The sequence below is a fragment of the Chamaea fasciata genome, unplaced genomic scaffold (genome assembly GCF_029207755.1).
Source record: "Chamaea fasciata isolate MVZ Bird 193981 ecotype frontalis unplaced genomic scaffold, bChaFas1.0.hap1 SCAF_5, whole genome shotgun sequence".
Taxonomy (NCBI): Eukaryota; Metazoa; Chordata; class Aves; order Passeriformes; family Sylviidae; genus Chamaea; species Chamaea fasciata.
Window position 1 is genome coordinate 59,850,623 of NW_027094090.1, and position 20,083 is coordinate 59,870,705.

The 20,083-nt window shown below is 37.9% G+C and overlaps 1 protein-coding gene across 1 annotated transcript; it reads left to right on the forward strand.

Annotated features, from left to right (window-relative positions):
- Nucleotides 1-750: 750 nt before the first annotated feature.
- On the forward strand, nt 751-15,761 carry DRAM1 (DNA damage regulated autophagy modulator 1). The gene is made up of 7 exons (XM_066184644.1): nt 751-926; nt 6,875-6,942; nt 8,154-8,296; nt 10,476-10,653; nt 11,680-11,738; nt 13,015-13,107; nt 14,447-15,761. The coding sequence occupies exons 1-7, from the start codon at nt 769-771 to the stop codon at nt 14,489-14,491; spliced, it is 744 nt and encodes a 247-aa protein (XP_066040741.1). The 5' UTR covers nt 751-768; the 3' UTR covers nt 14,492-15,761.
- The last annotated feature ends 4,322 nt before the right edge of the window (nt 15,762-20,083 follow it).

The window sequence follows — 20,083 nt, forward strand, 5'->3', positions numbered from 1 at the left end:
GTTTAGATGTTGGTTTGGAAGGCTGATAACTACAAACAATCAAAGGAAACAGAAACACCCTTGGCAGATGTTGTCCATGGCTTCAGGACATGGCTTCACGTCCAAAGTGAAAATGCTGAACACGGCATGATTTTGAATTGAACTACCGTTTCCCTCTAAGCATGTGGAAAAGTGAATTTCAGGGAAGATTTGTAAATCGAGGCTACGCTATGTGTTTGAAACGAAAGTCCGAGGCGAATGAGGTGTGTGCAGGGCTCCGTAATGGGACCTGCAGTTTCTGACCCGGTTTCCGTGTCCCTGCGGCCGGCGAGTTGCGAAGAGCCCCTGCACGCTCACCCTGGACCCCATTTTTAGCACTTTTAAAGACAACTGTGAAGGCACAAGCGGCCGGCACGACCCGCAGACCCCGGCACGCACTCCCCGGCAGCACCTCACCGCCCGCCTCCCTGCCCCGGCGGGGCGTGTGCGGCCCGGAGAGCCGGCAGCCACAGGGACACGGGTTGTGGGCAGACTTTCTGCAGTCACCAACTCTCCGAAGCGCTTCAGGCGCCGGCAGCGGTGAAAGTAGAAGGGGCCCACGGCTGTCCCTGGCTCTCTGCCGCCGTCGGGGGCGGGGAGCGCAGCAGAGAACCGAAAGTGAAGGGAAGCCAGCGCTCGGCGGGGCACCCCCGGGGCTGCCGGCGGGGTCAGGCGCGGGGTGAGCGCGGATGCGCCCCGCGAGTCCCCGCTCCCGGGCCGCCACTCCAGGGCGCTGCCGCCCAGCCGCCGATGCCCCGGGCAGGACAGTCGCCGGCGATGCTGTGCTGCATGCCCGGCGTGGCTTTCGTGCCCGCTTTGCTCGTCAGCTGGTCCTCGGCCGCCTTCATCATCTCCTATGTGATCGCCGTGCTGGCGGGGCACGTCGAGCCCCTCGTCCCCTACATCAGGTGAGGCGGAGGCGCGGGGGAGCGGCCGAGGTGCGGGGCTTGCGTGTGTGTGACCACGCGCTGTGTCCTGAGGGGCTTCCCGGAGGGAGTGTGGGGTCCCCAGGGGAGGAGAGACAGTGGCGGCGGGGCCTCCCGGTGACAGGGGGACACGATGAGATTCCCGGCACCCATCACACCTCTCGCAGGTGTGAGAGCCACAGGACACAGACGCCGGAGACACGATGGAAAGGACATGAAAGTTTTCTGCTGCACCCAACGCAGGCCTGATCCTAGAAAAACTTTACATGGTGGAAGTGTAATTTTTTTTTTTTTTAATAAAACTCCAGAACCAGGCCAAAGTGCACCAGTGGATCCAAAGCCCTGTGATGGTTTTTGCAGTACACACATCCCCACAGACATGCATTTTTTATATTTCACTATAGGACCAACAGGTTTAAAAGACTTCCCAAAAGATGCCTGGTGTCTCTTTTCCATAACCTTTTTCATTTAAGTGCAATTCTATGTAAATAATTTTTTATGCATGGCTTACGTTAACATTTAAATCTAAACTATGAAAATGTTCGTATGTATCTTTCAATAGATTGATGGTTAGCCAGAAATCCAAGGATGTCTCTGATATACAGAAGATCTAAACAAAATTTTAAGACATACCTTTCAAGATACATCTAGACCTGATTCTTTGAAGGACTTTTTGGATATACATAATTTCAGAGATCTGCTAACCTGACTGGCACATGCAAGAAAATTTGATTAAAACTTAGGGTTTGTCATCATAGGCAAGAGCAAATGACACCACAACCCACAAGACAGCTGAACTTCATTCAAACTGAGCCAGAGAAAGTTGGGCTTCATGCTTATATTAGCAAACTTTTTAAGACTCTCTGCACAAATCTGGAAAGCTCTTAGAAAGCCTTGTTCTTGTACTTGAACAAATATCCTACTGCTCATCCTTGATTACACACAAAGCTTTCCTAACACAAAAGTGCTTGCCATCAGTGCAATTTGTCCATTATAAACTAACAAAAAAAAATAAATTGATATAACTGTACATGGTTTGTGTTCAGAAATATTTTGAGATCCTCTAGTAAGAAATTTGACAAATTATGTTTCTTATGTTGAAATCATGTCATAGAATAAAATATATGAGAGAATGCGATGTGTTTTTTTATGTATAGTTTTGTTTGAGGATAAGATTTTAACAGCCCAGGTTTCTTAATTGTGTCATTCTTTCTAGAAGTGATGGACCAAACCTTTAAGTCACAACTGTACAACTCTAATGAATGTATCACAGCTGCCACAGTTATATCAACTTAATGGAATAGCTCCCAGAAAACACTGTTCCTATCCTTTAGCTACGGAATCACAATAAAAGTCCATATGCCCTAAAAAAACCTAAACAAAACAAAGACCTAAGAGGTTGCACCAGTGATTCCCACTCCCATTTCAGGCCCTCTGCATTTACTAGTAAAGCTTTTTAAAACTCTTGTTTATGCTACATCCTTTTAAGACCACATTTGGATAAGGCTGTACGTTGACTATTGGTGAAGCACCTGCAACAGTTCTAAAGGCACATGGTCTCAGCATAAGAACTTCATAGAAGATGCACTTGGGAATAATACAAGATTTTCTTCTAAGTACTCAGGACAATAGTCATACCATATTCACATTCTTAATATGCAGGTCATTGCTTTAGCCTATAAATCTGAATCATATGATTGAGAATGTGATTTAGTAAAACTAGGAGTGTTAAAAAAGAGGAAGAATGTTGCAACATTTCAGTTGTGCAATATCTTAAAATGAACTATAAGAATTAAATAGAGCTGATATGGGGAAATTCCAGTTACACAAAGGAGAAGAGTACTGACAAACTTTGGTTCAACATTTCTGTAATTCTTATATACATTCCCCAAGTACTCTGTGTATGTCTTGAAGTAACATTAATTTTATTTGCTTACTTTGTAGCAGCTGTCACAGTGAGAGACCACACCTAAATTTGTCATTGAGGCTGTGCTAATGTCTCATCAAGTAAACCATATAAATACATTTCTTGGTAGATAAAATGAATATGATTTTGTGTTTTCTAGCAGCTGAGTCCTAGCTAAAGGAGTCCTAAAGGATGATGAGGTTGTGCCGAAGTTAGTCCTGTTACTCATACTTCTCAAAATCCAAACCAATTTGGATGTGCTGGGATGGCTCTTTGCTTGTCTGAATTCTCAGTGAAATAGTAAAGGAAATTTTCCTGAAGGCATTTGCTACCAATTGGTACCTCTGGAGAAATCAGAATCCCTGTAGGTGGAATAGAATCTTCCTACTTTAAAAATTTGGGACTTCAGTTTGAAGAGAAATAGTTTATGATGACTATGAAGAAAATTCAATGATGATGAGCCTTTTGGCCCTAAAATATTTATTCCTTGTCTCCTTCACCTTCTTGTCTTTCCACTCTTGAGAAGAGAGTTTGTTTTTAAAATTCTACTGCATGAGATGGTGGCACAAATGCTCTCATTTTCATACAGGGTTCCTCATCTTTTCCATGGTGATTGAGCTCACCTATGTACCAGCTCAAATAAGTCACCACATTTTTGTTTTAAATATGCTGTTTCATTTTTTCTTTTTCATAAAAAGGAGGGGATTGTCACCAATACTTTTTTTTTTTTTTCTGATCTTTTTTTCCAAAGCAGCAGACCTGAAGAAAAATGCATATGAAACCAAGTCTTCATTTAGCTTCAGGGATTTTTTAATGGAAAATATAGCATTAAGAAGATTGTGTCCTTCAAAGTCCAGTGCAGTAATTTGTAAATAGATTGTGATACAATATTCCTGGTATGAATTTTCTTTACAGCATAATCTAAGATTGTTTAGTTTAAAAATCCACAACAGCAGAAATCACCCATAAACCTTTAGCTCGAGAAAATATTTTGTTTAAAAATGGAGTTCAGTGCAGTTTCAGGTTATTTGGATTGCTCTTACGATGTCATTCTTTCTAAAAGTGATGTGTTCCAAGAACTTCAAATGGCTTTCTATGTGTGTGCCAATTCCATCCTCTTCTCACCTAAAGCCCTTCAAAAACTTTGAAGTGATTACAGTCCAGTACTTACCACAGAGTGGTTTCTGATTTGAAAAAGTCCTTGAAGATTGTCACAAGTGGCCCACGTTTTAAATGGACTTCTTTATCGTGTTAATGAAAACACTCCAGAAACAAAAGGAAAATATGAAGTTCAAGGGTAAAAAATGGGCTAAATGAAACATGAATTAAGATGATTTTCAGGAGTGTCAAACAAACAAACAAACAAACAAACAAACAGAATTAGTTTACTGTTTTCATCAATTTCACTGCCAAAGAGAAAGAAGATTAATAGACACTACAAGCTAGAACAAGTCTTCAGAAAGCCTTACAACAAGAAAATTCAGGTGAATAGGGATTTCTAATGCCTGAGAAGTTGCAGAAACTTGTCTAAAAGCCTGGTCCAAATTTTCTTGTCTGAGAATTTGGAACCAATCTAGTAAAAAAAAAAAAAAAAGAATTTTCTCTCTCTCTCTCTTTTTTTTTTTTTAAAATCAACTTTTCATGGAAAAAGATCTTACCTTTATTCTAAGCATCCTCCTGTTGCTGATAAATCATCTTAGCGAGTTTTGTTAAACAAATCCTTCTATACCATGGAAGGGGGTAGAGAGCAAACATGGATTTCTAAAATAAGCAAGTAATTTGAGATGGTTGCACTTTTCTGTCCTGAACTTAACAAAATTGTCAAAATCCTTGAGAGTGATTGCTTAAGTAGAGAGCGCTTTCTCTTTTGCCTGTGGAGAGCATTCATGCTGAGGTCATTTTGGCTGTACTCAGTGGTAGCTTCAGAATCTTAGCACTGAAACCTAATCCAGCCTCCCTGTTGGAATGAAGAGTATTCATCTTCCTGGATGACATTAAAAAAAATCCCTAGCTAGTACCTACTTGTCCCATTATACACAGAATCAACATAGGTTGGAAAAGACCTCTGAGGTTACCGAGTCAACCAGACCATGGCCCTAAGTCCAGGCTTTCCTTTAACATTTCCAGGGATGGTGACTCCACTACCTTCCTGGGCAGTCCATTCCAATATCTAAACACCCTTTCTGTGGGGAAATTTTTCCTAATATCCAATTTATATCTCCACTTGTACAACTTGAGGCCATTTCCTCTTGTCCTATTGCTTCTTATGTAAGAGGCCAACCCCCACCTGGCTACAGCCTCCTTTCAGATGGTTGTAGAGAGTGCTAAGGTCACTCCTGACCCTCCTGTTCTCCAGGCTAAACACCCCCAGCTTCTTCAGCTGCTCCTCATCAGTCTTGTGCTCCAGACCCTTCACCAGCTCTGCTTCCCTTCTCTGGACACACTCCAGCCCCTCAGTGTTTTCCTTTCAGTGAGGGACCCAAACTCAGAACAGCACTCAAGGTGTGGTCTCAGCAGAGCCAACAACAGGGGAAGAGTCACTGCCCTGGTCTTGCTGGCCACGCTGTTGCTGGTCCAGGCCAGGGTGTCATTGGCCTTCTTGGCCACCTGGGCACACACTGGCTCATGTTCAGCTGCTGTCAACCAGCACCCCCAGGTTCTTTTCTGCTGGGCAGCTTTCCAACCACTGCTCCCCAGCCTGCAGCACTGCCTGGGCTGGTTGTGGCCAAAGTGTTGGAGCCAGCCCTTGGTCTTGCTGAACCTCCTGCCACTCATCTTGGCCCATCAATCCAGCCTGTCCAGATCCCTCTGCAGAGCCTTCCTACCCTCTAGCAGATTGACCCTCCCACTCTAGGAAAAAGGTTTGTTCTCAAAATCTTTACTCAGTGTCCACTAAACTTTGGCATTAGCTAAAACCCTTATGTGTTCACATACCTGATAGTAGAGTTTTTGGGTGCCTCTGTTCAAACACACTATCCTGCCTCTTGGTACTCCCCAGTAACTGAAAACTTAGTTCACACCCAAGTTATGTAAAGATTGAAGAAAAAGGTCTTTTCCATTGGCTTGACCAACAGAACCTGATCAAATAGGTATCAATTGGTTGTATGCTAAACAAGAAAAAATAGACATCAGAGAAGAAAAAATAGCACAAAGAGGTGGCAAGATCATAGTACTGTTCTTTCAACAAAGCACCTACCTTCCACAGAAGAGCTCAGCTTGAAGGGGCTTGAGGCCACATGCTCCCAAGAGTATGTTCATTCTGTGAGGAAAGGGCATTCTCTGAGGTGGGTGTTTGCACATATGTAGGGAAAAGGGTTCTATGGTGAAGATATTCCGTTTTCTACAAAACAAACACTTTGTATACGTTACATTTTTCATATATATATAGACATGCATGTAGATATGTATAAAAATTCTGCAGACATTCTCACACTCATGCTCCCTCTCTCTGTCCCAGTGAACTTCTAATAATACCCTATAAGGGTGAAGTGTTTCATCAGAAGAGACTTACAGCACCTTGGAGATAGAGTACTCTTAAGCTGTATCTACATTAGTAAATTAAACAGTTGCTAGGAACATTCCTGGACCTTGGAACACAATTTCTCTCACAGGGTAAACTCCTTTTAAGGAAATTAAACCCAATTCTCTCACATCTTAAGACAGTGACTAGATAAATTTTTACTCTATCAGAGTGTTAATTCAGCAGATAAAAGAAACGTTAATTCTAAACTGTCATTCATGTAATCATGTCATTCATGAGCAAAGTACAAATCTGTCACATCTTTGCATATGGCATACAGAAAAAGAAGAAATAGAGATCAAAGAGTTTGCTTTCAAAATATGCTTTTTTTTTAAAATAAGTATTGTCTACTACAAACGGAGGCTAAGTGTGCTGTAGAAGATGAGTTGCCTTACATTCAGAGCAGCAGTTCACACAAGTTATATTTCTCTTGGGATTTCAATTGTCTCATTTATGTTTCACAGGTCTCAATTAACTTTTAATTGCTCTCTCTTCCTGCTTTAGCGACACTGGAACAAAACCTCCGGAGAGTGGCGTCTTTGGTTTTATGATTAATATTTCAGCACTTCTAGGTATGTATCAGGTATTTGGGTTGACCAGAATGAAGAAATGAGAATTAGTGAAAGTTCCCTGCTTTAATTACATAAACGTATTCAGTATTCTGCAGAACAACTTCTCCATAGTCAGATGGCATTATCAGGTAGATGTAAGTAATACCTGGAGAGTTGGGTCCTCAGGAGCAGTTAGTGCAGGCTTAGAGGCACTTGTATCTCTTCAGAGTACCTCATCAGAGCAAAGTAGTCAACACACTGGAAATAAAAGTGGAACAAAAGATGGCATAATTACTCTGCAAAAACTCTGATGTAGGGGAAACTTTAGGTTCTAAGATGCTGCAGCAAAGGGAAGAACAGTGTTGAAGCAACACCTGGTTTTCTCCACAAACGTGGCTACTTCTCTACAAAATGACTGATGTGAATCGGGAAGTTTGGCATTTTCTATTATCTTTTAGAGGATGGAGGATCTAGAACTGTGTTCCTCTGTATACACGTAGCTATAGTGGCCTTAAAGCAAAGTGAAAATAATGTATTTTGCCTTTTATAAGAGCCTCATTCAGTCACTCTATCTTGGAGGGTTTCATGTAACCTCATAGTGCCTGGGCAAAGTTACCTGATTTATTTTTCCAGCAGTAGATAGGCTGAAACTGTGTTTTGTGTTATGGAACTGTGGAGTTCTGTCTACAGCTTATTATATATATCCTGAAGAGCCATGATTTCCTAATTTAGTACAGGTGTTTTCCAAGAGTGAACTGCATATTAGGGCCAGGCATGCAGTGATTCTGCAAAAAGGGATTAATTCTTCAGACCATTAATTATAAGGAGATGTAGTTCTGGTACAAGAGTGCATCTCAGAGCAGAATAAAGCCTCCCACTTCCAGCTTATGGTTCTTATCTCCCTGCAACATCTGCTCCTAATGTGGAATGGCAATGTCTCTGTGCCCAGAACACCAAGGAGAATGGGATTTAAATTAGTGCTTTTCTTGAACTGATGTGCAGTTAGTTCTAGGTAGCAATAATGTTCAATTTTAAGACAAAGATAAGGTTGAAGTTCTGTCTGAAAGTTCATCTGAATTAACTTCTTCATTCCAGTAGAGTTAAAGGTAGTATTTTTTATTGTATTATGTTTATTATTTTATTCTGCATATCATGTGCTACAGGAAAAGGTGCTAAAATGTTATCAATAAGTGATCCTTGAACAAAACACTTTTTGTTGTTGTTTTTTTCAGCTGCAATTACAATGTACATCAGATATTTATTAATAGAGAAGCAAAATGAATCATCACACTTTGTTAGGTCTTCATGTAATATGTTTACATTATGTATTGGATTGATGGGCTGCACTGGAATGGGCATAGTTGCAACTTTTCAGGTATGACTGTAACTTTCATAACAAAAATGAAAATAAAATAAGATTTTTTACCATTAAAATTTTCAACTAGATAACAGTGATTAACATTTTCCCCATGTGGATCCTTGGAAAATGGAGTAAGGAAATGCCTTCCTTGCTCTTGCCTTTTTTCAGTAGTTTTATAGCAAGAGATTTATTTCCTCCCTATACATGAGAATTTTTGCTTGTGCGGTTATGCTATTAAGAAGTTTTCTGTGTGCTTGTCTTGCAACAGGTCTGTACTGTATGGGCTTTTTTCCTGGAAATACTTTTCTGCGAAAATTTGAATGTAAAAAACTTTGCTATTCCAAGTTCTGTTCGCTTATAATCAGGTAGGGCAGAATAAGTCAGACTAACAAAAGCATCTGCATTTTTGGCTGAATGATGGCACACTCGCAGCATTTTCTACAAAATGATCTTATCTGAAAAGTTAGAACATTGAGCACAATATCATCCTGTTAAACTTTTGAGTTTGTAGGAGATGGCATAACAATATGTTTTATCTTTTGATAGAGACATGTAGAACTGCTGCTTACTCTGCCAGAAAGGATGAAGCATCTCATTACAAATCAAAGTTCACCCCTCAGTGCCTGAAAGAAAATTCAATAGGGAGAAAAAATACCAAAACAGATTATTCATTTCACCTTTTCTAGTGAGGAAATATTTATTAAGGTAGATTCTGACACAAGTATTAGGACAATTGCACTGAAATCTTCAGCCTAGAATCAAAATAAATTTAATTGGCAGGCAGCTTGAGATATTGCCTTAAAATCTGTGGAAACAGCTGCATTATTTCTATTAAAGGATGGAACCTTGGAACATTTTGTTACATACTATTGTGCTCATATAGTGACATGATGACATACAGAGAAATTGAAAATAAAGATTGTTGGGGCTTCAACAGCCACTACAGTTTTACGTATAATGGAAATTCTATTTTCAGACAAAAAACCCCTCTGCCTCAGGATGATAACTTGCTCTTTTTAGCTTCACATCCAGGCAGTGTGTGTGGATTGCAAACACCACAAGTACTGCAGTCTATTCTAGTCATATTTTACTTTAAAACATTTCTGTTCTTATTGATAAGATTTATATGTGGCAGAAAAAAACCCAAAAAACCCCAAAAAGTTGAATGATGACTGAAATAGAAAACAAACTCGGCTTCAATAGGGAAAAGAAATCAGGAATTCTAAACAATTTGTGAGAGACAGGGAAGAAGAAACTTTGATCTTAATGTTTCCAAAGGGATTCCTTGACAGTTATAACACTGGTTCTTATCTAATCTCTGTTGTGTCTCATTGTCAGTCCATAAACTCCTTCCTGTTGCAGACAGTAGAGATATTATAAAAGAAAGGCCTTATAAAATATGGTTTAGACCCTGCTACTCTAGCTAAGCTACAAGTAGCTTGTAAGTTCCCATAAAGAAAAATTATAAGAATGAACACAACAACCTATTCTTGGAGAGAAAAACAAGTCTGCACATCCATAAACGATAGATCAGTCCTGTGAGAATCCACAAAAGAAAAATGTAAACACCTGAATCTTAGAACGTCCATACAAATTACCTTCTGACCAATGAATTAAGTAGTAAGAAAACTACCAGCCAATTAAAGTTGCACATGAGGCCTATGAAAACTGTATAAAAATGAGTTATGTAAATAAAGAGTCGGCTTTTCCTGCATGAAAAAACTGAGTCTTGGCTGCTTATTATTACAACACTTTCCTCACCTAATATCTATTTCTTCTGCTTTGACCCTGCTTTCCATGTTGAGTGCAGTTTGTAGAAAGGGTTCTGCGCATATTAAAGATCTAATCTAGCTAAGCATCTGACCTAGCAGATTTTCAAGCATCCTTAATTGCCCAGGAAGCTGGAAATGGTGGCCTGCAAGCCTTCAGTGTTTTCACTGTATATGAACAGTAAGTTCCCATCCCCATTTGCCAATAGAGTAACTGAGACATGAAAAGGATGTGAGATTTGCTCAGGTTCAGGTGGTGCTTCAAGTCAGGAGACAAAAGCAAAGCTGGAATTAGAAATTATTTCCTTAGTATTCAGTCTAGTTCCTCTTATCAGTATGTCATACAGAAAATTTACATTCATGTTCACTACCTGCTAGTTTCTTCAGGTAACAGCAGCTAACCATTGTGCTGATTCTCTTTCCAGGAGCTGGCTGTTCCCAGTGTCCATGACATAGGAGCTTTGGTGGCATTTGGCTCGGGTGTTGTATACATCACACTTCAATCTCTAATCTCTTACAAGTCCTGCCCACGATGGAACACTTACTTTGTGTGTCACATAAGGATGGCCATATCTGCCATATCATGCATTGCTTTCATTCCCAGTATCCTTTACATTGTATCCCAAGGGTTTCCCTTCATGTGTTCATGATTTTCCTTTTCAGTTAAATCATTGCTGATAAAGAATAAAAATGAGGTCACACTTTTTACTTAGGGCTCTCTAATATATGTTATGTAGCATATTGAGACACCATTAATAGCATAAAGATGAGTTTTGGGGGCTTCTAAAAAGCTTTATCTCTTATTTCAGTGGTATATTCAAAAACAATGCCCTAGTGTTTTCACAGAATCATACACAAGTGAAGCTAGAGCAACTTTCTAATCTCCTTCACTTGAAGGAGTGTAGGTAGGAACATCTGAAAAAGGGAACCACTGCTTCTACAATGAACCAAACACACAGAAGTTAAAAACACAGGTGGCATACAAGCCTGAGCAGATGATTTTGACCATGTTGCTTGGTTCTTGACCTCAATAGTCGCCTCTCTTAAAGTCACACTGCACAACTTCCTGGCTTTTCCCTTGGCATGCTATAATTAGAGTCATCTCACTGATTATATTGGCCTTGGGTGATCTGACAGTGTTGAAAACGGATTGCAGCAGCTCATCACATGAGTCAGCCAGCTACAGCCTGCTTTTGGTTTCAGCAGCTGTGAAAGGGCTTTGAAAGAGGGCCTCAGTCCAGAGAGGAAGTTCTACAAACAGATCAAGGCACTTACTGTACATCACTGGAAACCAACATTGTTCCACTTCCAACAGTACAGGACTCTGTTCCCACAGTTCTCTATCACAAATGCCACCTAAGTTTTGGAGTGTCTCCCTTACTGTCTATACTTTGAAAGAACCTACAGAAACCTTCATTTGTGCAGAAATGTGTTTTGATTGCTGCTACCACTTACCTTGCATTAATATGTTTCATTTATTTGTATTCTTAATATCTTGATTTGATATTCTGGTTGTTTAGAATCTCCTGTGCTACAGAAAGGGAAGATGGTCTGGTTTGTGTTTTTAGTAGGCAGGCATTTTCACTATAAGACTACATTGTATAGTTTCCTTTACACTGTTCTTCTCAGTGATTGTGTTTGCTTCAAAAGTTTCCATGACAAAAATTGATTGGACTCCAGGTGAAAAGGTAAAATCTTACTAGGTAGCCAACTTACCTTGTGTGATTTTATTTGGCGAATGCTGTTATATTTATCTTAAAGCATTACAAACATGTCAGAGACTTCAATTAGTACATTATCATGAGCAGTTTTGTGCAGTGCTGGTTTCTAGTCACTTCTTCATTAGAATGATGTCTGTGGTGTGGGTGAGAAAACTTGTCATGGATGATCAGTCTTCAAAGAGTTAGACTTTCATTTTGACCAAGAATTTGAAAGTTTCCCATAGAAATAGACTACCAAAAAAAAAAAGATATTCTGGAAATTAATTGTTCTACTTTCTTTTTTAGTCAATTTTCTTGAAAACAAACTTCTCACATGAAACAAAAAGTGGAACAATTTAATTCTGTAGTTTTTGGGTTTTTTTACAACATTGGTTTTCTCAGATTTTTATCATTCTTTATTAAACAGTCTTTGATACTGTCATAAATTTTTGGAGTCTGACCTAAAACCTAAATCAATTTGAATTGATTTCAGTGTTTTCAGAATGACAACTATGAAAATTAATTTTTCTTTGTGGACAAATTTTGCTAAAAGGATGTATTAAAAAAACAGGTTGAATAATGCTAAAACATATCTTGATTGAAGAGCTTAAGAAGAGCACACTTAGTAAAGGTACTTCAACCAAATATTGGCAAGGCAGCTGTGAGATAAGTCTTTACAAATTAGGCAATCTTAGTAATATCTTCAGGGATTTTGTGGGGTTCTATGAGATGCAAGGATGAAAAAATGGTTTTACTGAAACAGATGGCATATTTGTTGATGGCGTGTTAAGAAACACTTGGCATTCTGTTTGTATCATGTGACATAGGTTTTCTATGACAGTCTTAAAAACAAAAGTCTTTGACAGTCAGAAACTGTCATAAAGGGTAGCCTTCCATTTCAAAACATGGTGAGAATTTGCTCAGAATTACTGAGTGAAAGTTTGGAGCATGGGCACTTTGGAAATCTTAACGTAACAGCTGAATGTTTTCAGACTTATATTATATTCAACCTTTGTTTTAATACTGTGCTAACTGCAGTTTTCTTGTACTGCCTTTGATGTTACTGCACAACGTAACACATGAAACCTTGATAAATTTACTCACCGTTCTGTAAAAACAAAATGTGAATTGACTTTTATGCAACAGGGATGATGATTCATAAATCTTACTTGTTGAATTTACAGAAGGAAATGTCTATATCATTCCACCCATATTTTGTTTAGCTGTTTTATCTGAAAATTTGTTTTATATCTCCTTCCATCAGGATTATACTTACCATTTTATGAGTGCAATCTGTGAATGGACGGTGGCCTTTGGCTTCATCTTCTTCTTTTTAACATTCATTAGAGATTTTCAGGTTGGTATCTACATCTTTTTGCAGTGACTAAGTGCTATGAATTGTGTAACAACAAATGCAGTAGCATTTTCCAAAAAACATTCTTTACTTTGATAGATGCGTCAAAACTATACAGAAACAAATTTTACCAGTCACAGAACTGATTTCTATCTACATAATGAATATTCTATCCCTTGATTATACAACATAAAATTCAGTTTAATAGCTTAATGTGTCTGTTCTTGAAAATGAATAACAGTCAATTAGTATATTCTTATTTACCAATCTTCTCATAGAAAGAGTCCCTCTAAAGGTGGCATAATATCAAATAAATGATGCATTGCAACTAAAACTTCATTTCTTTCTACCTGAGGGATTTAATATACTAATCCAAAGCATTGCAGCCATTGATGTTTTACACATTTTGCTCACAGTGCAAAGAATATAAAATACTTTTTGGAAAAGTATTGACACAAAAACCTTCTGGTTTGGTTAGCTGGATTCAGAGTTAACATATATTTTGCTAACCAGTAGCAAACATTTCCATGTTGGTTTAGATTTGACTTAGTACTGAACACACCATGGCTGTGGGGCTTTTCCTTAATTAAAAAAAAAAAAAAAAAAAAAAAAAAAAAAAAAAAAAGAAAAAACTAGGTTCAGCCGAACAAACGGCTTCTTTTGGAAAAAAAAATAGTTGTTCAAAATTACACAACGTATGATCTTTAAGGTATATAATTGCCTTCTAAAACTGACAGAATTATCGAAGAACAATTCCGAAATGTATGTATCATTTAATGCACCATTTTTGGGGGGAGGTCTTTATTGCCAGTTCATCACTCTCTTATGTCTGTGTGTATGATGACAATTCTTTTATTAAAGGTCAGACTCTTCCCTTGGAGATAGAGATTTGCAGGACAATGCAGTAATTCTCAGAATATTTATCAACAATCCTTAGTTGATGATTCTGCTTTAGACACATAAAAACTCTTACTAAGTATGAATATTATGAAAATAAGAGAAAGTGATGAAATTAAACAAGATAGAATCATGGACATTTTAGTTTACAGGCTATAAAATAGCATTAATCCAATGTTAGTGTTTGACAGTGACAGAAAGATTTTTTAGGTTTTATGGTCTCTTTCCTCATAAGCAGTGCTCAGAGAAAACCAAACTATTAATTCAGTAAAAAAGCTCTGCTACACTCTAAGAAAAATAAGACTTTTTTCTAATTTTTTCCACAGTATTTATTTCACTTTAACACTTTTTTTTTTCAATTTTGTTTTGTTTCATCTTGTTTTCTATATTGCAGAACCATAAAATTAAATTACCTTAAGCTGATCTTGCTTTATCTTTCTTTTAGAGATTTTCTATAAGGATATCAACAGAAATACATGAAGACTCCTGATGGTGAAAAAAAACAGTATTTTATATCTATAAATATTCTAGGTTTCTTCTTACTTATAGAAAAAGTGGTAGAGGCACAGGGATTGATAAGGTTGTATTAAGAACCCATGCCATTAACTCTGCACCAGCAACCACTAAAAGATTTTAAAGACTCAGAGCAAGGTTCCTCTTGCCTTTTTGCAATATTTTGTAATTTTTATATGGTTTGGTATATTAAAAATACTGTAACAAAAGCAATTTCTAGAAGCACATGAAGATCACTTCAGGACTTGATCTCCTCAGCTCTTCCATTTTGGACATATCTGTACTTTTTAATTTGCTGTAGTGTGATTAATAGCATTAGTTTTAAACTCCAGATAGTACATTTTGCAAAGTGGGAAGTGTAAAGGCGGTGGAAATCACTAGGAGTGAATTCCTACTCTGTCAAGTTGCAAGGGCTAGAAAAGATGGTGGGAACAGGAGTGGGCATCTTTGAAGAAATTTGAAGTTAGTAGATGGCAACACTATGCTACATATTTCTGATACTGGGCACTATAATGGAAATACAAATCCTAAGAGAAATTTAAACTATGTCGCTTGAAAAATGTTTTGCAATCATAACTGCACTACATGTTCTAAAAATTCACCCCTTTTTCCCTTTTATGCACTGATGGCCACAGGAAACATAAAACGGAAGTGGGAATAGAAAGTAAATGTACATTTAAGCATGATGTGCTAAAGAGAAATCTTATTACAATTTGGTTAATATAAACAGAATTTTCCAGTCTGTGTTTTAATCTACAGTGGAGTGAAGAAGGTCTCAAAAAAAGTTTTTGGGAATGAATGGAAAATAAGAAGAGCCACCAGTAGTTTTCAGGTGCTTAGAAATAAATATATGAATATTATATACATACAACCGTATTAAAAAACAGACCTGGAGAGCATCTGTAATGAAGATATTTGCTGCTATAGAGTTACTTCTGTAATGAAAGACTTGGAAAGGAACTAATTGAGATGTCAGAGGTTACAAGTATCTGCACTCAAAAGGTTCTTTCATGGACTGATTCACCACCTCCATTCAGCAAGTTAACCACTCGGTTGTCAATCACGTTCTCTGAAAATTACATTTTCCACATTCTATCACAGTTTATGCAGAAATATTGTTGATTTTTCTGTAGCTAATATCCACTAACTAATGTGTGTGTTTGGAAAGTGATGTCTTAAGATTAGTCATCTGTTGATATTTCTTTTATTGTGTATTTTAAACTGCATTAAATTCAGCTGTTTCACAACTCAAAGAGTTGATGTTTTCTTTATAAGTTCTTCCAGACGAAACCAGTAAAAGTGTTTTTCACTGGCAGATTTGCCTTCCATAGTATTCAGGTTATCTTGCAGAGGTTCATAGCTACAAGCAAGTTAAAAATCAAATCTAGTACTGACTAAAGGAAGGACCTTATGTCTTGCTGATTGGGTATCCTGTAACGGACACACAGTCCTTCAAGTGAAGATTATAAGGAAAATGTGTGTCAACCACAAAAAGTGGCATCAGGTTATTTTCAAGGCTCTGTTAAGAAAAGACCATATTTCCTAGTGCATTGTGTCTTATTCTTTTATTGCTTTTTATTCTTAGCTTTCATAAACTAAAGTATAAGAAGCTTGAAGTTGTTATTTCAAATGACAGCCAACCTTTACAGTGCTTACAGTATCCTAAAGGGAAGAAAAAATTTTCAGAGAAAGTGGCTGAATCAAGATCACCTTGTTCCCTAAAGTCAACTGGTAAATTTGAGTACTAAATTAAATCCTTCCAATTTTTCTGAGCTTTATTGTGATACATTTTAATATGAGTTATATCCATGACTAAAAGAATGCACCAATTGTGCACCTTTTATTAAATCTGTTAGGTCTAAGACCTCAAATTGCATTGACGTGCAGATAGAGGCAATGAATTATTACTTTTTTATTTGTGCAGTGAACAACTATTGAAAACACTTTGATTGTTCTTTGTCTCCAAGCAGATTTTCAGTCAACAACTTAACTATTTTTTTCCGTTGAAATGTGAGTTGACAAGCTGCAAGCAATTGCCAAAATAATATTCTAGCAAGGTATAATTTAGCTGTGGCTGACTCTTGTTAAGTACTGCACTTTAATTTTTTACAGGCAAGTGATCTCTAGAGGTTAACACAGGTAATGTCACAGCACATTTCTGTTGCTTTGCTCCTTTTTTCTATATTTTCATATTTCTTAGCAACAAGAAATAGCTGGTTTTTTGTTGGAAGCTATGCTAGAAATATTTTCATCATCTACTCTGCATGATGTTCTGTATCTGTTAGCCCATCAGGAGTGATTGAGAAATTCCTTTTGCATAAACTACAGTAAATCACATGATAGCTGCTGTTATTTTTAGTGGTTATGCTAAATCATTCTACTGCTTCCAAAAGTTCAAAAAGCTCATTTTTCTAGGTTGTTCAGCTTAATCTACTGATGAAATACCACTGTTGTGGTCTCTGTCACAGTTCCAGATCGTGTAAGGATGAAACTTTATCAACACAAAATACCTAAAACACCCTTTGTCTTAGGACACTGTTACTTGCTCTGCTTTGCCTTCCAATGTGCACCAAGACAGTGATGACCTTATCTTTGGCTTTTCTCATAAGGCACTCTAAACTTTAATTTCTGGTCTGCTCAGTATGCATATTGCCTTACCTGTGACAGTATCATATGTTGGACAGTAGTACAGTAATCTTGATGGCAAGGCATTTATTTCTTGATCTTAATACTGGTAGCAAAACTTCCAAGCCGATTAGATGGATTATGGCAACATGTTAGTGAATTTTGGACATTCCAGCATGAAGTTCAAGAGGTTGGTATTTGAAACTCCTCTGTAAATACAGTGTTAGTCTCAATATTGACCACATTTTCACAACCCTTCAGGCTTTAGAACATCTTTTTGAAGACTGCAGAGGGTTTTGGGTTGGTTCCCAGTGGTTTACAATGTCCACTGGAAATATTGTCTCTGGAAGAGGCTGGAAGAGCTGTTCTCCTCCAAGAAACAGTGAAAAGTAGCATGGTGCATGTATTTTAAGAAGGGATAATGTTTGTTTCCTTGGAAGATGAGTTAATGTCCATTTATTTGGGAGAAATGTGGGGAAGTAGCAACAGGCTTTAATTGATAAGTTCTCTGTAGCTTTGACTAAAAACTGTCAGATCTGGGTCTGTCTTTCACAGCATTTGTGTGTATGGCAGTGCCTTTATGGCACATATGCAGACACAGACAGAACTGGCATGACAAGGCCTGGCAGTGATCAGAGTCCTGCATGATGCTGTAATAAATAAAAATAAAAACAGATGCTGTACTTTATAAACAACTGCAGTGATTTAATGAGCTTTGGCTATATCTTGGATTGGTAATGTAATTCAGAAAGAGCATTTCTCTCATCTTAAGGAGAAAAGAGGCAAGTCCTACATGTGGTGTCTGTATTTTTCCCTGTACACAATAGATGGCACTAGCAGACCACATTATTTGGGTTTATTTCCCACGTTCAGGCAAGCAAGTACAGTAGTTTTGTAGGTAGCTTTAGCTGATTTTAATAGTTGTCTGGAGGCCCAGTTAAATGGGTTTTGTATTGTGCCTTTGTGGAAAACAAGTCAGATCTAAGTTTCTTTGCCATCCCTTCCTGTCTTCATCTAAATAATGTTTTGCTACTGCAATGTATAGTCTCATAGCAAATTCAATTTCACATTGGTTTGTCTAGGTCAAAGGAGTCGCTGCAGTTATCACTAGCACATGCTGACATCCAGCTCTCATTACTGCACCACTTCTTCTGGGAAATTTTTCCTACCCTGTCACAAAGAAGGTACATTTCGCTCAGTTGCTTCAGTAGAATTCTGTCAGCTTGCTGTGAAGATATAGAAGACAATATAGGCCTTGTTTTCACAAGACAACAATATAGAAAGAATAAGATTTTAGCATTTCAAAATTGCAGCCAGTCTGCACCCAGAAAAAATTATGTGACTGGTTTAAAAAAAATTCAAAAGTAGCTGCTGTATCTATTTAAAAATGCACTTTGTATGTAAAATGTCTGCTTTTCAGTTATGTTCTTGCCTAACAAAACAGTTAGCATTGTCTTCTATGAAGTGTAGCAATAATGCAGGCTTTTGAACGTTATCTAACCTGGAATGATACAAGTTTAGCATTCACAGTCTTAAATAAACTATGCTGAGCAGCATGGATGTTTCTCTAAAAACTCCCACTAAATATTTAATGGATTTAAAAAAAAAATACAGAAAGTGCTCTGACAAAGTATGAGTGATTCATTATTGATAGACATCTTTAACACGGTAGGAATTTCTTACTCCACAAGCACTCTCCCAACACACACTCCTAAAATTCATTATAGGCACATTTCAAAGAAGGTTTCTCTGATGAACATCTAGACTTTCATCATGAGACCTGCAAGAACATTCTCTGTAGCTCTGCTTTTATTAGAGATATTAGCAGCTGACGGATCTCCATGCAAAGAGGTGTCTTTCCTTCCTTTCACACTGCATCAAGTGGCTGAAACATATTAGATGGTTTGCAGGGAGGATTTTCTTCTGGTTTGAATTATTCAAGAGGATTTTTTTGATAATAAAATAACTTGTGGGGCTTTTTCCTTTAAAAAAATATAAATAGAATTTTATGCTCATTTGAAATTTCAGTGGGATTATACATAAAATCTTGTCTACCACTTAGAAAGGATTTCGACATAGGTCTTGCTCTTCAGGCAAAAATGTAATGTTCAGAAATTCCACCAGATTAAATATCCCTCTTTTCTTATAGAGATCTATTTAGCCTTTGAGGATACAAATTCAATAGGAGATAAGAACATTTACTTGAAGGAAAAGTGGTCTTCTTGACTTTAATCAATTAAAATCAAATCACAAGCCTTCTACTGGCTTTAACTGTTTGTATTTCTTCCTCTGCTGAGCAACTGCATATGTTGTTCACAGAGCCCAAGGATGTTTCCTGGATAGATTCTGGTGTCAGCAGAATAATATCACGAATTTGGAAAACAAATTTATCTCCCTTTAAGCAGTTTGAAGGATACATCAAGCTCTAAGACTCTGCATGTTCTACCTCTGCTCTTTAAATCCAGCTTGTTTTCTTCCTGAAGAAACAGAAATTGAGGGTTCTAAGTGAAGTATTTAGACCTGAGTTCTCAGAACCAGTATCACAAGTACAACAGGATGTAGTTCTGATTAAGCCTCTAATGACATTTAATTTGAAATTCAGTGCGATTGTGTGAAGATGGCACTGTGACAAGATTTGAGACATCCCCAAGTAACTGTAACAGTCTTAGAAGCAACTGAGTAAGCAGGAGCCAAGCTTCAGCAAGCACTTGTTTTCTCAGGAGTGTGGAAGTTTTCCATTGGCTTGGCTTCCTCTGGGTTTTGGGGGCACGGAGATGGCGCCATTTCTTATTTCTTCCTTTGTCCTCTGTCCTTCTGTGTTACCTAATACTCAATTCACACAAATTGGGTTGGCAAACAGCTCTTCCAGTATGTTAGTGTTAGGATGTGGTTTCTGTGATTCTATTCCAGAAATCATCTTTCTTCATGACAGTCAACAAATTTG

Excerpts from the sequence above, each read along its gene's own strand:
- DRAM1 (XM_066184644.1), top strand. The coding sequence starts at position 769 with ATGCCCCGGGCAGGACAGTCGCCGGCGATGCTGTGCTGCATGCCCGGC. Across the intron at positions 8,297-10,475 it reads GCATAGTTGCAACTTTTCAG|GAGCTGGCTGTTCCCAGTGT; the intron begins GTATGACTGTAA and ends TTCTCTTTCCAG. Across the intron at positions 13,108-14,446 it reads CATTCATTAGAGATTTTCAG|AGATTTTCTATAAGGATATC; the intron begins GTTGGTATCTAC and ends TCTTTCTTTTAG.